The sequence below is a fragment of the Camelus bactrianus genome, chromosome 4 (genome assembly GCF_048773025.1).
Source record: "Camelus bactrianus isolate YW-2024 breed Bactrian camel chromosome 4, ASM4877302v1, whole genome shotgun sequence".
In the NCBI taxonomy this organism is placed as follows: domain Eukaryota; kingdom Metazoa; phylum Chordata; class Mammalia; order Artiodactyla; family Camelidae; genus Camelus; species Camelus bactrianus.
Window position 1 is genome coordinate 40101654 of NC_133542.1, and position 20603 is coordinate 40122256.

At 42.2% G+C, this 20603-nt stretch overlaps 1 protein-coding gene and 1 long non-coding RNA gene across 6 annotated transcripts in view; one reads left to right on the top strand and one right to left on the bottom strand.

Moving 5' to 3' along the window:
* The window catches only part of LOC141577463 (uncharacterized), a 40715-nt gene extending 21519 nt beyond the window's left edge, over positions 1-19196 (bottom strand). Inside the window, exon 1 of the long non-coding RNA XR_012506401.1 lies at positions 18398-19196. This is a non-coding gene — a long non-coding RNA (uncharacterized LOC141577463). The remainder of the gene's footprint in view (positions 1-18397) is intronic.
* The window catches only part of PCSK5 (proprotein convertase subtilisin/kexin type 5), a 413936-nt gene that overhangs the window by 353791 nt on the left and 39542 nt on the right, over positions 1-20603 (top strand). For 3 of the 5 annotated variants that reach the window (XM_074361722.1, XM_074361725.1, XM_074361726.1), the window contains exons 25-28: positions 10544-10586; positions 13478-13614; positions 14598-14798; positions 19204-19284. In XM_074361722.1, coding sequence (XP_074217823.1) covers positions 10544-10586; positions 13478-13614; positions 14598-14798; positions 19204-19284 — 462 coding nt within the window. The remainder of the gene's footprint in view (positions 1-10543; positions 10587-13477; positions 13615-14597; positions 14799-19203; positions 19285-20603) is intronic. The other 2 variants (XM_074361723.1, XM_074361724.1) reach the window with 2 other exon arrangements.

Below are 20603 nucleotides of genomic sequence, written 5' to 3' on the forward strand. Positions count from 1 at the left end.
GTATCTGCAAAGAACCTATTTCCAAGGAATGTCCCATTCACAGGTACCAGGGGTGAGGACTTGAACATACTGTTAGAGGGGGCATAATTCAACCCACAACACTCACCAAGTCATCTCTGCTTCCTGAGGAGCTTTCACTCTGCCTGCTTTGACCCACCTCCACGACGATGCTTTAGTTCAGGCCATGAGCAGAGTTCACCTGGATACCGCAATACTCTTCCAGCTGCTCTCCCTAATTCCACACCTTTCCTACTCTTTCACTCTCGAAACCCATTCTCCATACTGCCATGATGGGGTTCTTTCTAAGATTTAAACCTGGTTGTCACAACTGCCTACAAATCTAAAATAATTTCTTTCCTGTGGCTCTGGGCACAGTCTGTATTCCAGGGCAGGATGCAAAATCCTCCTCATGATCCAGCCACCCATCTCTTCCATCTCCTCTCTCCTATCTCTTCTGGCTTCCTCCAGCCCCAGCATCTACTCTTTACTCCAGCGACCTCAATGTATTTGCAATCCACCTTTGTACTTTTCCCATTTTATAATTTAAAAACCAGTATGTTTTTAAGCCAAGGGCATCTATGCAGTATTTGGACAGGATTTCATCACTCCCTCTGGTTTATTCCAGGGAAATCCCATGAGCCCTTTTACTAAAGGAATTATCTCCATATATTTAGCTTTCTTTTTTTTTTTTATATTCATCATTTTTTAAATTTAAGTACAGCTAGTTTACAATGTTGTGTCAATTTCTGGTGTACAGCATAATGTTTCAGTCGTACTTATACATACATATGTTCATTTTCATATTCTTTTTCATTATAGGTTATTATAAGATATTGAATATAGTTCCCTGTGCTATACAGAAGAAACTTGTTCATATATAGAGAAAGAGAGAGAGTAGTTAGTATCTGCAAATCTCAAACTCCCAATTTATCCCTTCCCACCCTTTTATTTAGCTCTTTCTACTCCCAGGCCTTGCTACATAAAAAGGTGTCCGTATCCCTCTCTCTCTTCCTCAAACTCATTTTTCAGGTCTCATCTAAGCCCTCACTCCCTCAAGGAACTCCCCACCCCCACCCCATACACACCCTATTTTCTTCTTCATTAAATTGTTCACAATCTGTTAGTAACACTGATCACACAGCATTCATTGCAATATTTTTTTACTTGCTGCATTGCCCTCTAGACCCCGAGCTCCATTTTGTACTAGGAATTAGTCATCACTGCAGCCCTAGCATACAGCAGAACTCAAAATATACTTGTAGAAGGAATGAATTAATGCTGGGCATAACACTGGGCACCAGGGTTGCACAGATGAGGGAGATGCAGTCCCTGACTATGGCAGACCATTAACAATTCACCAAACCCTAGCCTGGATAAGAGTGGCAGCATCAATGCAAAGTTCATTGGAAGCTCAGGGGGAAAAAAGGACTCATTTTTTTGGAAGAATGAGAGGACTCAAAAGAATAACAAAAATGCTTCATACTCTTACTATGACATTTAAGCTGGGCCTTGAGCCTAAGTTCCCTTCTGGCTCTTATATTTTATGATTCCAAGTCTTTCATCAAAATTTCAAAGAACTTCCTGCCACTGTTTCAGTGCCTTTCTGAAGTGACTGATGTTCCTTCATTCACCAAATTTTCACGTTCTCTTCTCAAGGTATTTCCTTTCTTCTTACTAAGGCTCTTTATGCTTCTCCACAGTCTAAGAGCTGTTTGTTTTCTTGGTTATTCTGCAATGTCACTATGATGGGTCTTCTTGTTGATTAAAAATACAGTAACATATATGTTTATGCTATTTCTTGGGACTAAGTATTAGTATCTTTTAACAATTTTGGAAAACTCCCAGGTATTCTATTCTCTTTGAATATTGACTCTGTCCCATTCTATTATCTCTTTTTGGAACTTTGACATATATTAGACCTTCTCATTTTAACCTCCATTATCTCTTACTATTCTTTTCTGTTTTCTTTTTCTCTCTCTGGACTGAGTTTTTTTATCTTTTCTTTGTATCTTTGAGTTTACTAATTTTATTTCTCTTATACCTAATCTACCTCTTAATCCATCGAGTTTTAACCTCAAATTTTTATGTCTTTCACTTAGAGGTTACATTTGGTTCTTTTCAAACTGCTTAGTTACTTCTCTATTTTCAAGATGTCCTTTTATTTCTTTAAAATAGTAAATATTTGTTATTTTATATTCTAAGTCAGATAATTTCAAGATCTGTAGTCTCTGTGGGTCTGATTCTGCTGTCTGTTATTTCTGCTGACTTTCACTCAGAGCACCTGATTTCCTTATGGTTTATGTTTTTAAATTGTGACCATTTTCCTTGAATGTGGGAATATTTTGCCATCTGGTTAAGATTACATTTCTCTAGAGAGGATGTGCTTTTGCTTCTACCAACTGCCTTGGGATACCACCCATCTGGGACTACTTCAAATTCAGTTTTCCTTTTGAGATGTTCTAGAACACATGGGTAACATCAATTTTGATTAAAAACCTATGTGAGATCCAATGTGTGGTTACAAATTCTGAGAAGATGTTTGTTGTTATTGTTGTTTTAATCTACCCAGTGCCAAGACTAAGATCAGGGTGATTTTTTTTTCTGCCCTCTTCTCCTGGAAAGTTTATTTTTATTCATCCTTACACTGAAATTATAATCACTGGGTTCCCAATTCAGTTTTGTATTTTATCTGGCAATCCTAACTATAAGAAGAATGCTCTGAATTTTTCCATTCAAAAAGAGAGATAAAAGCCTAATTAAGTAGGAAGAGAGAACAAGACTAAAACTGGGTCCCTTTCAGGCCCTAAACAAATATCTCTGTGGTGCACTAAAGCTTTGTTTACCTATTCTGAATTTTTCCATTATGATTTCTCCCCTAACTAGCTCCGTTAATTTCTGTCCCCTCACCATCTTACAAGCTCTCTGAGAGCAAGGATTGCCTTTCTTATCTGCATATACTCCTTACAATATCAAAAACAGTGTATGAAACCAAAACAGACTCACAGAAAACAAACTGTGGTTACCAAAGGGGAAAGGGTGGGGAAGGGATAAATTAGGAGTTTGGGATTAACAGATACACAGTACTATATGTAAAAACAGATAAACAACTGTATAGCACAGGAAACTATATTCAATTTCTTATAATAACAGATAATGGAGAAGAATCTTAAAAGAAAATATTTTTTAAAAAGCAGTGTATGGACTGCTTTATTAAGTAATTGTTTATTGCCCCTAAGTTTATTTCACTGCTGCATGTTCCTCCTTTTCCATCATCCAACCAGGTGCTCAAGCCAGAGTTAGGGAAACATCCTATTTCCTTACCTCCCACATCTTATCACCTATGTGTCTCAATTTTGTCTTTTTAATTTCTCTCAAACGTGATTTTTCTTCATTACTGCAGCCACCATCTTAGTTTACACCAAATCATTTTTCCTCTAGTATATATTCCTCGACGGAGTGTTCTCAAAAGTGTTACCTGGAATCATAGTTTTGCGTGACTTAATGAGGTAACCACGTCTACAGCTAAGTAAGTCATTTTCCAATATAGCTTCTCATGGCTTCCCATTACTCTTACATTAGAATGCATACCTCTTACCTTGGCTTCTAAGACCATATTTGATCCGATCCTGCCCTTGACCTTGGCCTCATCTCCTCTCTCCCTTTCTCTTTATTCTCTTCTGCTCCATTGGCCTTCCAGACGTTCCTTGAACACATCAAGCTTTCTTGGCCTGTCTGGAACACTGCGCCCTCAGAACTTCACATGGCTAACTCTCTGTTGTCCTTCTGGTCTCTATTCAAATGTCACTTCTCAAAAGGCTCTCTCCCAACTAGCCTAAGTTAAGGCCTCCCTTCTCCACTCCAGTCTCATCACTTTTAACCCTTTAAATAGGTATCTTTATACTTATTTATGTTCTTCTTCTTCTTCATTCAATGCATATTTATGAAGCATCACATGTTCATTGAGGATTTACAGTTTACTTACATTCTAATCATTCCCTAATTTTTCTTTTATTGTCTGTCTTCCCCCTAAAATGTAAGCTCTAGAATGAATAAGTGAATGAAAATACAACTGTAGGGAGCGAGCCTCACAGGAACTCAGCTGCGTATATTCAGCCATCACTTCCACCTGCTCGTTGGTCTAGAGGTGGATGGAAATCCATGAACAGCTCACCTATGATGATATTCCACTGTCGGAATCAGAAGACTTGGTAAAGACTGGAGTCCGACAGAGAACTGAGCCCTCTTTCAGCCAACATTTGTAGACAATGATTTAGATTATTTATTCATGTCTCTTCTACTACCATGTCCCTCCAGGGGTTGTGCCCCATTGTCAGCTGCACCATTTGTATTACTGCCAATTCAAATATTTATCCATTGTCCTTGGACACCAGTGAGGACAAAATGATTGAAAATCATCAACAGTCCCCCTAACCAAATACTTTGTATCCTAGCACCACTGAACCTTCCAAAAAAGTCTTCTGCTTTGGCAAAACTGTCAGAAGGTCTATTTCGTATCTGAGTGTTAATTACTTGAAGCAATTCTAAGTACAAAGCATATTTGGATTATGGACTTTCTAGAGCTATTTAGGGCTTATAATTTAATTGCACTCTTTGGGAATATTAATCTCTTACCCAATTTATTTTCCTTGGGTGAGTTGAAGAGTATCAGTGACTCTCCTACAAATCTGTACAGCATTGTCCAGTAACTAAGTACATTTTTACTCTGGGAGAATATGTATTATTGACAACATGCTTAGTTATCTCCCCAAACAATTTAAGTATTGCCTCCTTATAATGCTGTCTCCTCCTCAAAAGGAGCAACAGCAAATCTCAGCAGGAGGTGGGGATGCTGCTGATGCCCCAGTAAGGCTGCCGGTGCTCATACAAGGGTTGTTTAAGTATGGCTGGCCCAAGTGACAGCCCCTACTCTGCTTCATGAGTCTGAGGCAGAGCCAAGAACAACCCAATTTCCTAGTCATCTAACTCCTTCACAGAATCCTAGCAGAAGAACAATTCATATTAAAAGTGAATTTTTAAAAAGAAGTTTGTACAAACATCTGCCACTGTTTTAACCACACCCCACAGAAGAACGTCAGTCTTGTCCCAGTGATGTAGAATCAGGGAATGCTGAGAAACAAAATGGAAAGATGAGAGAACAGAAGTGGGTAGAAAAGGGACAGAAAATGAGGAGCAGAACCAAAAGGCCAGCTCCCTTGGGGAAGAGCTGTGGGAGGAGACTGTTCCCAAACATGTGGCCCCACTGATCCCTGGAAATCATAACCTGAGCACTTTCTTTCTTCCCTTGGTAGCATTTTTGGTTCTAATTAATTTCATAACACATGCTTATTAGGAAAATACAGAAACAGACACACAAATAAAAATCACAAGTAACTACTACTAACATTTTTGCTTTTTCTTCTGATTTTTGATAAAGTTGTATCTACAAATGTAAATAGATTCACATATTATACACAGATCTAGGTATGGAGTATCATCCTTTTTCACATAGCCTAACATGAAAATGTATCTATGTCTTTAAATACTCTTGAGAAACAAAATTTTAATGGCTATGGACTAGTCCATCTTGCACAAATGTATTGTATCTTTTCAACCTATTCCCAACAGATGAACATTTAGGCTGTCTTTTGCAGGGACACAATCATTGGTTATTTTCATCTAGAAAGTTTGTTCTGGGAACAAATTCATGTACTAAAGCCAGAGACAATGGGGCAAAGGTGCAGAAAGCGAAATCTAGCCCTGTCATTCAAACACATTCATTTATATCGATATTTTCAACTTTTCTCCCAACCCAAAAGTGCTAGGTGAACAAGTCCATTAGAATTATATAGTCTGTCTATACATAAGGAAGGCTGGAAGCCAAGCGCAGGGAGTCCTTATATATTGCAGATGAGTGAATCCATCAGAGAGCCATTCCTTCCAATGACAACTTTAATGGAATCAAATGTAAGATATATTTTCGGAATGTTAATATATGAATTCATTAGCTCAGATGTGGCTTTTGGTTAGGTATAGCCTGAGCCAGTGATCTCCAAAGAGAAATGTGTAAGACAATCCCCTGGGCTGCAGAAAAACGTAGAACTTGTATTCAAATTATTTGTATGTTATCCTCTTAAATTTTCTACTTGAGTATGCCTTTTTAATATATGTAACATATTCATGCACCGGTACATATAAATAATTTATACGCACACACACATATGAATTGCAGGCACATGCTAATTTTTTTAAACTAGATTTCAAAACAATATGGAGAGTATTGCTTTTGATTTCTGTTATTAAGGAGCTGGGAGAGTTATTGGGGGCTAGAAACCTACACAGTATGTGTGGATATCAATTTGGGCTAATGTTTTGCCTGAGTGTGGGAAGCACTGGGAAGGCAAATAAAGCCCCAAGTTTGGCTAAGTCTAGGATATACGTGATTGTACCTGGCAAGGTGACTAAGTCAAAAGGTTAAGATCATCTGGGAAAAGCAAGCATCCAGGGTACGTATATTGAATTACAGTTGAATTACAATTTATGGCACATTTACAGATGTGGCCTAAGAGGTCAAGGCAGAAGGACCCCGATGAGTCTAGGACACCTGAGAAGAGACTGAGGTAGGTGAGAGCTTCACAGCCTTCCAAGACTGCAGGTTTAATATGCCCATCAGTCTATCACCCTAAGCAGTCACTCTGTAGGTCTCTGCAGTAATGAGACATGGAACAGGTAGGTTTCAACAGGCAGCCACAGAGGGAGGCCTGGTGAACTCAGGGTATGGATACAAGTCCTAGAAGCCTGAAAATTAATTTGGAGAGAAATAGCCAAAGGTAAGGTAGGAGCACCTGGACATTAACTTTCCCCCACAGCTTTGCAGAGTGTCAGTTCTGCCTAAACAGTAGTATATAATCCCTGGCTAATTCTGGCATATCTAGGTATTACATGATAAAGGGCTGTTTTTATGACACCAAGTTTCTTCTGTCTCCCTCAAATGAAAAAAAAAAAATAAGAAAAATAAATTTAGAAAAAGCAAATGAGAGTCATTTGCTTGTATGTATGTTTAACTAGGTGACTCAAAGTTTATGTGAACCATAAAAATAAATTATTTTCCTCTGGACATGTTTAAATGTCCAGTTTCGTCTCAAGTTTAAAATATCCCTTTTCCAATATAGTTTGTAAGTAAGATGTACCAACTCCTAAGGTGGCCCTGATCCACCCATATCCAATAGTGAAGGCTATAGGTCTTCCTGAGAACAAAATAAAATGGCAGAGAATGTAAGCTGACCACTAAAGGTGACACTGACAGCAGGAGTCCATGTCTCCATGAGGACAGTGAATTTGCAGTGAGTTCCCACCCTGATGGTCACCAAGGAAACAGCGGAAAGGTGTCACAGAGGATCACGAAGCTCTCTCCAGACAGAAAGTACACTGTAGTCCTGCCCACCCCAGGCCATAAAAATGAGACAATAAAATGAATTTTCTCAAGAGAGGAAGGCTGCATCCCTGTCTTGACAAGGCGTCTGCTCACAGATTCTCTTTAGCTGGGATGTGAGCAGCTGAAAGCCAGTGGCTGTTTCTGGAGGCTTTTTTCCAAATGCAGAAGGCTCTGTCTCTGAATTCTGACTGAACTTACCCCTTCCCGCCTCAAAATATGCTCTCTCAGCTCAAAAGTTTGACAAGATCAAATAACCAGAGCTATTTAAATATCCGACTTTAGATAACACCTTTCAAGACAGTTAACAATTCTAGCTTGTTTAGACTCTTCGACTACCGCCTCCTTGGCCCCTACCCCGACACATACACGCACATATCAGAAGCCAGGAGAACTCGTCTTTCTCCTTCAGCCCTCCTTACCATCCAAATGCCAACTTGGCTTACTTCTAGGTTTGGGATTGCTACCTTTCCTTAATCCTGCAACAGCTGCCTCTCAGTGGTCAAGCTAAATCCATTTAGCTTATGTCTGACTTGTGGATCTTCTGGGGTAGAAAAAAATTTTTAAATAATTCTTATGCGTTAAAACAACTGGTCACAATAAGGAAGACTAACGGGCATTCATAACCTGTCACAAGACAGAGTTCTTGTTCTATGCATTATTCATTTATGCAAACTCTTGTAAAGGTACCAAATTCACAGCACAACTGGGCTGGAAAAGTCCCTGGACTGGAGATTACATTGGTATGCACATTTCTGAGGCCTGGTTCTGTTTCACATTTTCATCAGTGGCCTGCTTAAGAGAGCAGAGAGCAAACTCATTAAGTTCCTAGATGGGAGGGATGGCCAGAACATGAGAGTACAGGATTAGAATTTACCCAGCCCTGGCCAAATCAGCAAAACTGTCAGAGTCAAATATGTTCATCAGGGACGGGCAAGGAAGAAGACAGCCGTCCAAATGTAAGCTGAGTAGTGGTAGCTTATTTAGGTGCAGAACTGAGAAGAATACAGATGCAAACACAGACTCACCACAGGAAATAAACGTACCCAGCATAACTGCTGGTGCTCACCGGGGCCTCTGCACCCCCTTCAAGTGGATTCAGATCCCCAGTCAACAGACTGTGGAAGCATAAAGCTTCCACCTCAAGAATTCTGAGAATTCCAACGAGCTTTTCCTTCTCAGGGCTTCCTCTAGCTTCAGATTCCCAGTTCCACCTTTAATAAGCCTGGTTTCTGGTCCACTTCCTTGTCCTGCCCTAGTCACCCTACAGCAAACATGGTTGGCCCAGACATAAAAACCATTTCCCTTCCATGAGCAAATCGTGGCTGCCTGCAGAAGCCTATCTCCTCGGTTGTCTCGGCTCTTGTTTAATCCTTCTGATTAAACTTCTATCCCACGTCGCTTAATAGGATTACTTTCCTAAATATAGACAATTCTCTCTTTTAGAGGAACTCTGGGGCCAGCTGTTAAGATAACAGCATATGCACCTGTGTCACTTAACAGACCCAAGCATGACAAAGTCACGAGGAAACTCTTACTCACAAAGTCACAGTGCTACGACCATGGATCAGCACATTTTTTTCTGTAAAATGATGGATAGTAAGTATTTTCTAACTCAGCTGCAACTACTCAGCTCTGATGGTGCAGCATGAAAGCGCTCATACACAATATGCAAACAGAAGGACCCAGTTGGTTTGGGCCCCCGAGTGGGCCATAGTTTGCTCATTCCTGCTAGACTCAGCCTCAGAATCTGACTTTTAGGGAGGCTTGGCAACCATCGTATTCAACCAGACCATTTTACACCTGTAGAAATCAGGACTCAGAAAGTAAGAGTGACGCTTGTGCAAGTTCACGAGACAGTTAAGCTGGGGTTGAAACTTCAGATTAGAAACAGGTAGCCCAGCCCCCAGCGCCCTCTCCATGGCATCCTTACTAGGCTATGTCCGGAAGATCCTGGCACGCAGTGCTCACACAGCAGGGCTGCTTCTGGAAATCCAGCCACTATGACTGTGGTGACACGCATCAGTCGCAGCGTGTGCGACACACAGCAGTGCTGTCTTGCAGCACCTCCAGGAGGACCTAAGGTGGAAATCTGACTGCAGACTCGGTGAGGCTGACTCAACCACCAAGGGGCAGGCTTCCTGAAACCCAGCACGAAGCCTAGAGCTGACTAGGAAGGGAAACAAGGCACAAAACTCAGAGGACGTCGTTTCATTTAGTTTACATAAAGCTAAAGGTGACACAACCTCACACACCAAGAGAAACGTTTTAAAGAGGAGCAACTGTTTCCCACCTCCTGTTAGAACGAAAAGAGCAGGACTGGAGTATAGGCTAGATCACAGAGAGGACTTACTGGAGGTAACTCTGTTACTCACAAGAACTGCAGGCCGGAGCGAGTCACAGAATTGTCTTAATAATTGGATCTGGGAGTTGGCAACTTTCCAGGAAGGAAATAGACTGAGTTAGTGATTCTCAAAGTCCTTTCTCTCTCATTAAGTCCCCTGAAAGCTGTAGGAAAGAGTTCTTCTCTGAGCCAACAGGGACACATTGACTCATTGTACTTAATGAGAACAGGACAGTTTCTTTAAGAGGGTGGTGAAGTGTAGAACACAAAGTGGATACTGTATTGGAACAAAATAATTGTCCAGATTTCAAAGCAGCCTCCCAGATGTCACTCCCTCGCACTGGCAGGCACTCGTGGTTAATGTGTGAAAAGCCCACCATTCGGGGTCGGAAGCTTATAGCCCCTTCCGAACATGTGTGCGTGTGGACGTGCTTGACGGCTTTCCCTCAGTCGTGGCCAGGGGTTTCTTCATGCGAGACATTCTTAATCTGCAATTTGAACACCCAGTAGCTTGGGCCTATTCCTCCTTGAAAGTCAGGGCCAAGTTTTTATGAGAACTCTTATTTTACGAGCTTTGATGAAGATAAATCATCACATACATCTTGTTACTAATTAAAAATGGCACAAGCTATTCACATATTTCTGGACAGTCCATTTCATGAAACTATCCTAGAAGCACTTGTCTGAAGCCACCACTTTTCTAAAGCCTAGTTTTCTAAATGATGAACTCTTGAGGATTATGATTTCTCATTATTATAACTTTTTTCCAGATGATCCGGGAACCTGCACATCATGCATTACAGGATATTACATGTAAGCCTGGCTTTCTTTTTTTTTTCATGGCATTAACTTTTTCTGCAGTTTAAGCATTACCAACTTAATCCTAAACCCAGTGATTAAAGCAAAGAGGCCCTGCACCCTGAAGTGACTCTCCCCTGTCAGGTTATTAATGAAAAATTCTTGGATTTAGCAATAAGAGCCCAGCTGTTTCCTTGCCTCAAAAGGAGGTCTTCTCTTTCTTGGTCCTGGAAGTCACCCAGCCTGACACTGGTGTCTAGGAATCCTGCCACAGGTTACCAAATTCAGACCTTGCTGTGTATGGACAGACTTTAATAATCTACCCGACCCCAAGCAAGCTGTTTCCAAATGTCTGCGTGGAGACCTCATCCTTAATAGGAGTCAGGCAGTCCAGGATAAAGCCAGGTGTTTTGTTAGGTCTTAATCCTCCCCTGGGTAATGACAGACACAGACCACCAGGTTAAATGAAATGCAGAAAACCATCACCCCTGCAGCTCTCTAGTACAAGCCCACAAATCAGAGCTGGTACGTCTGAAAGTCACCTCCTCTTCCTACTCTAGTCTCCCTCCCAGGGTACTTTGGTGCCTATCTTGGAAGAAAAACTACAAAAAGAAGGGAGATAAAAAGAAAAGGAAGGCCCCAAATAAGACACAGGGTGCACAGTTCCTCCCCGTCATCCTAAGAACTGGAGTTTTGTGGTGAACAAATTCTCACGTCCATTACTTCTCTTCACCTTCCTGTGAAGATTGTCAAAGACCCGGGATCGATGCTCTTCTTCAGAAGAGGACGCTGAGGCTCAGGGAGGTGACTGGCTCACTCATGTTGCACACAAGCTAGTGGGGGGTCTACCCGTGTGTCACTTCAACTTTGCTGGGCCTCCTGGCACCACAATTGCCTTTCTCCTCTGTCACGTTCCCAGAACTCAAAATGTGGTGGTGTTGGGAAGAGATTAAAAGGGTTGGGGAGGATGGAAGGGAAAGAGAAACCCAACAAGCTGAAACATACTGAAAGTGATCTGTTCACCTAATCATTACTTAACCTCATGGTTTTAATTCAACTTCTCCAGAATTGTCTAATATTCTCTACACTGACTGCATCCCTACATCACTGCTGATGGAAGGATTTAAATTAGTATTCCATTGAAACAGGGGAGGGGGTGGAGAAGAGGCCCCCAGATTGCTGTAAGAGAGACCAGATGGCGTTCAATGAGGAGCCAGTCACTCATCAGCACGTTCATGGTGGGCACTTCCCTGCATGTGGCCCCTCCCAGGAACCCCCAGCAGAGATGAACGGCAGAAATGCAAGCATCCTCCGTGAGGCCACGTGCTTGTGGGTACAAAACGCTCCTTTAAGAACCGAGGGAGGAGGACACACACTCAAACAGAAATAGCGACCGTGTAGAAGCAGCTGAGGAACTCTCCTTCCTGTCCCTCTTACAACTCTGCATCCCTCCAGCCTCACTCAACTCCTTCATTTTGACACCAGAACACACCCCTTTCCCTGCACCTACCTCCTCTGTCACCTGAGAGCTGCTTCTTCAGTTCAGCTTTGGAGCCAGCCTTGTCAACCTCTCTGTCCCACTGCTGCTCCCTAATGAGCTTGTTTCATAAAACCCCTTGAGACACAAGTACCCTGAAAAAGCACGCCCAATATCACGAAGGGTAAAGCATGAGCTGTTTCCAGAAACACATATTCATAGCCCTTTAGGATATGTGTAGCAACTTTGAGTGCAGCTAATAAAACACTGCACAATAGTTGTTAAAGAAGAAAGGCAGAGCTTCCCTCTGATATCTTTTTGATGCTGTGAAATTCATCAGAGGGCAAGGTCACTTTCCTTCCGCTCCCCCTTCAAATGAGCCTGTAATTCACTGGAGTCTGAATTACAACATTTACTGTAGAATGAAATAACAGATGATATACGTAAAACCGTAAGTACATAAAAGCGAAGGCACTTCAATGGTAATATTAGCAATCTGGTTACAGACATCATGCTAAGCTGCTTGAACTCAACAATGAACTACTTCAAACCTGGCAGGTGCCATGCGGCAAAAGCACACAGGTTGTCTGTTCAAACGGATCTTGGGTAAAATCCCACTCCCTCTTTGACCTGTGTGATTTTGAGTGCTTAACCTTGAGGCTCAGCTCTCTCATCTAGAAATTAAAAATGAGTAACAGCTGCCATTTGGGGACTGTACAGAGATTTAAATGAGCTAATACCTGACATGTAATCAGCGCTCCATTAATAAACATCAGTTCCCCTTTCCTTCCTCCTAGCCTCTGCCCTGCTGCCCCGACACAGGGTCCCTGGACTCCAGAGGGAGGTGGTTAGTGACCTGGTTTGGAGAACACACAACTGACCAAGAGGAAGTTTTCTCCCTTAAAACCCACCTGTTAAAAATGATGTATAATATATGTATACAGTGAATAAGCTACAAGCATATATTGTACAGCACAGGGAATAGAGCCAACGTTTTATAACAACTATAAATGGAACATAACCTTTAAAACCTGTGAATCACTATGGTGTACACCTGAAACTTATATAATATTGCTCATCAACAATAGCTCAATAACAAAATTTTTAATGATGCATAACATTTGAAAGTTACTAAGAGAGTAGATCTTAAAAGTTCTCATCACAGAAAAAAAATCTGTAACTAGGTATGATGACAGATATTAACTAGACTTACTGTGGTGATCATTTTGCAATATATACAAATATTGAATCATTATGTTACACACCTGAAACTAATGTTGTATGTCAATTATACCTCAAAAAATTAAGGAAAAAGGGTTTATATCTTCAAAAAATGATGTACAGACACACATACGGAACTTAAATTACGGTGGTAAAGAACAATATGTCAACATAACTCACAGAAGAAACTCCTGTCTTCTCCCCACAGGTTTGAACACCACTGTTACAAAACCTGTCCTGAGAAGACCTACAGAGAAGAATTTGGATGCAAAGCGTGTGGCACCAACTGCGGCAACTGTGACCAGCACGAGTGTTACTGGTGTGAAGAGGGCTTCTTCCTCTTGGGTAAGCCCGGAAATGGCATCGTCTGAAGTGAGAACCGGGCTCCAGGGCTCCACCCAGAAATGGGAGAGCTGGTCTGATCAGTCTGAGAGTCTTTCTGTGCCTCTTGTCCAAGGAGGAATTTTAATTTGGTTTGAAAAGAAACATTCGCCAGGACTACTTCCTTCTGCTTTCATAACTGAAGCACAGTTCCTATTGCACTAATTAATCTCAAATATCTCCAAGCTGACAGGGATAAAAAGGGAATGGGAGGGAGGGAGGGGCGCTGAAGAGAAATGCTTCGGAATTCAGGTCAACTGGAATATTCAGACCACGATTCTTTCCTTGAGACTTAATCCATGTTATGTATTCCTTGCACCATAAAAGTTCAACAAAATCCTCTGTCCTAGACTTTGGACAGTTCATTGACTTTGATGGAAATGGATGGTTAGGAAAGACATGCTGGGAGTCTTCCAGCTGAAGAAGAATGGTCCAGTGCCCTGGAATTTTTGTGGGAGAGACAGTGGGGCAGACGGCCCACAGTGACCTTTAGGGGTCCTCTACATAGAGATCATTTTATTCGTGGTTTCTCAAGGCCTTGAGGATGTAAAGATCTTTATTCCAAGCTCCTAACCCTTTGAGCTGCTAGCCAAGTTCAATTTTCAGTTGAAAGAGGATTTAAAGTGTGGGATTTATTAAGACATGTTTCTTGCTTGAAATAAGCTACTGCTATCACAGTTTCTTTATAAATTTTAGAAATATTATTGTGGGGGGGGGGTTAGGTTTATTTTATTACTGGGAACTGAACCCAAGACCTCGTGCCTGCGAAGCACACATTCTACCACTGAGCCATGCCCTCCCCTCATCATGGTTTCTTTAAAAACAAACTAAAGCAAGTATGTTCCTCGGACTCCCTGCGACCTGTCTAGAACTTGGCATTGCGAACAGCCCCAGGCTAAGCCAGCCAGGGTTCCGCCTTCACACCTCCTCCCTGTGTTCTTACGCAGGCGGCAGTTGTGTGAGGAAGTGTGACCCTGGCTTCTACGGAGACCCAGAGATGGGAGAATGTGAGCCCTGCCACCCAGCCTGCGAGACCTGCACCGGCCTTGGCCACGACCAATGCAGCAGCTGCCACGAAGGGTCGCAGCTGCTGCGTGGGACGTGCGTGCGCCCCACCCAGACCCAGGTGGAAGGCAGATTCTGGAATGGTACGTGCTTCCCGAGAGAGATCGCAGGTGTCCAGCTGCCTTCTCTGCCTCCCCCCACCCCCGAACCCTTCCTTTCAGGATCCTCAAGAGATGAAGGCAGCTGTGAAACGAAAGCTTGGAGTCCCAGAGCCTCTTGGATGCTCACTGCGGGAAAGGGTAGGAGGCTGGGGATGGCCTTTGCCAGGAGGGAAAACCCAAGAGGCAATTTACGACTGGTCTGACCACGTGAGATTCTACCCGGGTGGAGTAGACCTTGGAACATATGAAGAGAGTCACAGAGAGAAATGACTACCATTTTCTCAAAGATTTCACAATAGCTTCTATCACACACTCATCTACCTCTTTATATGATAAAGGAACACCAGCGGTGGGACAGGCCTGTTTGGTCAGACAAGACAGAATGGCTCTGAAGTATGGGAGCTCAAGGTCAAAGAGCTGACTTTCCGGCTGCATCCCTAGAACTTACCATTATTCAAGACTGCCTTTTAAAAGTTGCCCTCTCCAGTTGCAGACGGGGAAAGCGGGGGGCTTGAGAGGAGACAGAAGGGACGAGAAGCGTGGGAGCCTGGAACCTCACAGTAAAAGCCCGGATGTGCTCCTCCCCACCTGAGTCTTCACATTCGGCCTCCTCACCCCGAAGCCTTGCTCACGGGCTTCCCAGCAAGGTCGCCACAAACTTGCAGTGACCTCTCCACGCCAGAGGTGGTTAAAAAACAAAATCTTCCTCATGCTGGAAAAATCTGACTCACATTCTATGCAGAGACACTCATGAAAACAAGAGATGCTCTCGTTTGGATTTTGAGGCAAGGATTTGTTTTAAAAAAAAAAAAAAAAAGGTCATTTCAGTGCAGAAGCAAACAGCAGCTGAAAGAAGGTCTGCTCAGGACGAGTCTTCTGAGCACTGCAGAGTGATAGATCTGGGGCAGGAGCAAAGGTTCTTGCTGGGCTGCAGAGGAAGGATGTCCACAGCTGCTGTCTACCACAACACTGTCGCACATGTGACCTTAAAGGAAAACCAGCTCAGAGACCATCACCAACCCAGCGGCCAAAGGCCACTGAGAACGCGGGCGGATTTCAGAGACACAGCTGGGAAGAAACACATTCTCTTCAGATTGGGATATCTTCCGTGAATTATAGCTGAACCAAAATGCTGCATATGAGTTTGTCTGGCATGCAGGCATTTAAGAGGCAGTGCAAGCCAAGAGGAAAATAGTCTGGTGCTGTGTTTCTAGCTCTGAACATCTGTATTTTATCTGGCGTCCAGATGATGAAAAGGTTCAGGGAGCCAAGAGTCAGAGCAGACTTGATTCCCTGAATGACTACACGTCCCTTTCAACTGGACTACGCACTCTGCAAGCAGAAATCAGGTCCTGATTGTTCCCCTTTGTCGAAGCACCACACCCACCCCTCTGCATTTTCTACAATCAAAACGTAATGTTTTTGAAGAGAGGAAGGAATTAGTCCATTTGGGGATTTAGCACGAATAAGGAATTTGGGAAGCAGATGAGAATGTTTCTCGTGGCTGGACAAAAGCAATAAAGTCAACAACATGGCTGCACTTTTCCACCTCAACGCACTAGGAAATAAGACATGCAGACTATTAACAGTGATAAAAAAAAAATGTTTCTTCAATGAGCAAGGGGAGACCACAGCTCAGTTTCCCCAGTGTAGAGTAGGCACCACTGAAATGGTCTGAGCCAATGCCTGCATTTTCCTCCTGACTTCTTTTCCTTAAAAAAACACGGTTGATGCCACTGGTAACCTCCCCAAGAAACCCAGCCCTAGGGTGAGGAACGGTTTCTGCCCACGGAGGGTCTGAGAAACCCCCCAGGAGACATGACAATGCAATGTCCCATGAGATCCTCAGGGGGCCGAGGCAGAAAGGGGGCATTAGGGGAAATTTTTAAAAATCCAAATGGAAAAAAAAACCAACAACAACAAGGTTGAGGTGGTAATAGGAGAGCAGAGGGTCCCAGAGGACAGCACTGATTAGCTGAGCTTTTAATATGATGGAAAGCAGACTGCAGTCATCTTGGGTCAACTTAGAGGCAATCCAGACAAATCACAGTGTTTATGAGAGAATGTAACTGCCTAGGTGGTACCAGGAAGGTGTTATGTTGTTGTCGTGGCTTTAAACACAGATTCAGATCCAGGGAGGACACGTAAGATGGGACAAACTTCAGTTCACCCCTTCAGCCACACTACTGCCAGCGGAAACCATCAGATCGTGTCTGCCATCTGAAGACTGCGACTGCCCCCGACATCTAGGTCAGCGTGCGCTGAGGAAGCACCCTGGAAGTAAAAATCCGCTCAACTTCTCTTCTAATAAGGTGGCTGCCCACAAAGAGAGTGGCGATGACAAGAGGGCATCACTCTTTGGCAGCCACCAGCTGAACGGGAACACCTCCCATCCCTGTCCAGGGATGGAGAGCTCCCCACACATCAGGCCACGGCTGGCAGATCCTCCAGCCAAGACAGAGCGGTCTCCAAAGGTGGCTGCTCAACTCACCGCTCTTCCTGCACCAGGAAGTCAGAGCGCAGAAGTACAGAACATCCCCAGACTCCCCAGTCACTAATCTGAAGGTTACTTGGTCCAGTGTCCCAGCACGGCAATTACAGAACCAGTATTAAGCAGGCTGCCCCAGGGCATCAGCAGTGACTCAGCCATCACATGGAGCCACCGATGGCGGAAATGTTCAGGTGTGACCTGCCGTGGGCTTTGAAAGGAGATGATGGCTTCAGCTGGTTTCCTGAAACCATTGTTGGAAATGGAAACAGTTTACTCTTCTATTGCTGTTAAATCATTTGAATTTTCTTAAGTGGTTTTCCCCCTGGAAAGTCCTAGGAATAATTTCTGCAGATTTCCTTACCCACCTATTTCCATCATTGATTAAAACCACGTTTGTAGCAGGCTCTAATTACATATTCTGATGGTAGTCTAATCTACAAAGCACAGACATGGTAAATTAACTTTTTATCTTTGACCACATCCTAACAATTTATCACTAGCCTGTCTTTGATCTTAATTCCTATGCTCTGAGAAAGACTGAAATCCCAGGGTCAGTTACAAGTGCTGGAAGCCACTCGTGTGTGGAAAAAAATTCTCAGGAGGGGGGAGATATGTTACCTGATAGTAATTAAACTTTAGAGAATTTTAAAGATACCATGAAAATCTGATTTTTAGAAGGACTTTGTAGATATATACAGTTGCCTCACTTAACTGAGAAATGAGAATGTGATTTTTACTTAACTAACCAATCAGAACCCAGTGTGCAGGAAATACATGTTTCTGGGTAAGTAAGTAAACTCCTGGCCCAGTGGTATGAAGGAGCCAGTTGCACCCGCTTCCACTGACTACTAAACATCCAGGACCTCTCTAAGTAGATCATTAAACCACTGGCAACTTGAAATCAGCTATGGTGGGAATATTTACACCATGGAAACTTATAAACATGATGAATCAAGCTTTCTGTTTGGTTTGTTTTCCAAAGAGCCATTTTACCACACATCACCACTTTGACCTCTACCAAACTATCTTAAATCCAACTTAATTACTAAGTCATCCCTCTAATGAATGTAGGCTCCAGAATTGGGCATACCTGGATTCAAATCCTGGCTCTACTAGCTCTGTGACCTTGAGCAAGATACTCATCCACTTCGAGCCTCGGTTTCTTCACCTGTAAAATGAGAACATGAAACTATCTCATACAAGGTCATTTGGAGAATTAAATGCTAGAACACATACAAAGCCTCCAGCATATAATATGATACAATAAAAGTTAATCTATCCTCTAACCTTTTAACTGAACCTAGTTTTCACACATGAAACACTAGTTCATTTTCAAAACTACCTTCTTGAGCTCATGAAACAAAGCAATCTGGAGGCCTAGAGAGTAACACAGGTCTGGACAAAACGGTTCCAGAAAGAAGGGCAAATAGTGAGCAGCTGGGATGCCTAATAGCCACACTGAGACCCGACTTATCCAAGAATGCGTACAAAGATGTTGATAGAAGTTTTATTTATAGTAACAAAAAAAAAAGGAGGAAGCAATCTAAAAAACGCAACAAGAGAAAAAATTAAGTGAATTAAGGTTCATGCAAATACACAAACCATTAAAAAGAATTTTTACAAATAATCTTCATGGCAAGAGAAAATGCCTATAGGAGTTATAAAATTAAATGCAAACTGTAGGGTCAGTATTACAAATGCAAAAGATGTAAATGACTATGTATATGTACACATATATAATTATACTCACACATTCAATATAAAGATAGGAAATCTATATGACAAAGTATACACAGCAGACACTTCTGGGTAGTAAGATTATGGGCAAACTTTATCTTCTTTTTTATCCTTTTTGCATTAAAAAAATAAAATACTTTATTTCTTTTAATAAAAAAGAACCTGTGCGCACCACAAGCCCATCTTCAGTGAAGAGCCCACCGCAGGAGCGACGAAGGTGGAAGTTTCGAATCAAAAGAGGTAACAGAGAAATAGGGAGACGACCATCAAACATAGCAGGAGAGTCTCTGTGATGTAGAAATCAGCCTAAGAAGTCAGGCGAGGAGGACCAAACAGGGATGGAGAAGTCGTGAGAGAAGTGGAGAGAGGAGGGGACCACCACAAAAAATATAAGTGGGCGCCCAAAGGGGAGAGACTGGGAAGCATACAGCACTGGAGACTTCTAGAACACACGAGGACATTCCTCAGGTGCTAAGTGTTTACGCTTGGGCAAGGCTGTCAAGAAAAGCCTCTGTCCTCACAGATTTTTAAGAATAGTGCCTTCCCAGTCACTGCAGCATTGTTGAAATAGCAAAGATTGGGGGAAAAAACTACACGGTTACCAATAGGAACGTAGAAAAATGAAGCATGACACATCCACACGATGGAATGCCATGGAGCCATCAGAAAGAAAGAAGAGGTTCTTTATGTACTGATAAAGAATGGTCTCCAAAATACTGAGTTACCAAAAAAAAAAAGCAACATGATAAACAGTGTGAATAGATAAAGTCTATATAAAAAGGGTGGGGGGGATGGGGAGGGAGACTTCACAGTACATGCCTTTTCCACATTTTGAACCACGTGAGTATTGCTTGTTTAATTGAAAAAATTAAAAGAAGAACTTCTGTTTTATATGGTTGAACTATAGTCATTTTTGAAGGATGGAGATTACATTTTCTTGTCAAGGTTATTTCTGGTGAGGGGTGGTGGCGGTCCTGTTCAGTCTAGAATTTCTGGAGTAGAAAACGGAGAAACTACGGTCAAGGTCAAATTTTACTTGTTGAGATTAAGTCACTGATCTTTTATGATAAAAAGCTCTGGCTGGGGGTGACTTCATCCATTGCCCAAGCCTGACTGCTAACTGTGTGTACGGAGTACCCTCTAGTGGAAGTATGAGGACATTACAGAATTTTATGCCAAGTGTACTGAAGTAAAATTAGCAAACTGCCAGAATGTGAGTTATGTTTATGTAATTATAAATGCATGTATTATGTGTAAATATATACATTATATTTTTAAATATGAGAAAATTAATTTTAAAATCTTTTCAAATATAGCATTTTAGCACAAAAATGATAAAATCAACCAATGGCCTGGACATAGAATATTGAAGATTTTCAAGTTGCTCAATGTCTGATGAATATTATTTTGTTATTATTCTTTGAATAACTGCTCTCAACCACTAAATAAGCACCTTTTCCCCAGCTTAGTTGAGATATAACTGACATACGACATTGTGTAGGTTTAACATGATGATTTGAAATGTGTATATACTGCAAAATGATTACCACCTTAAGGCT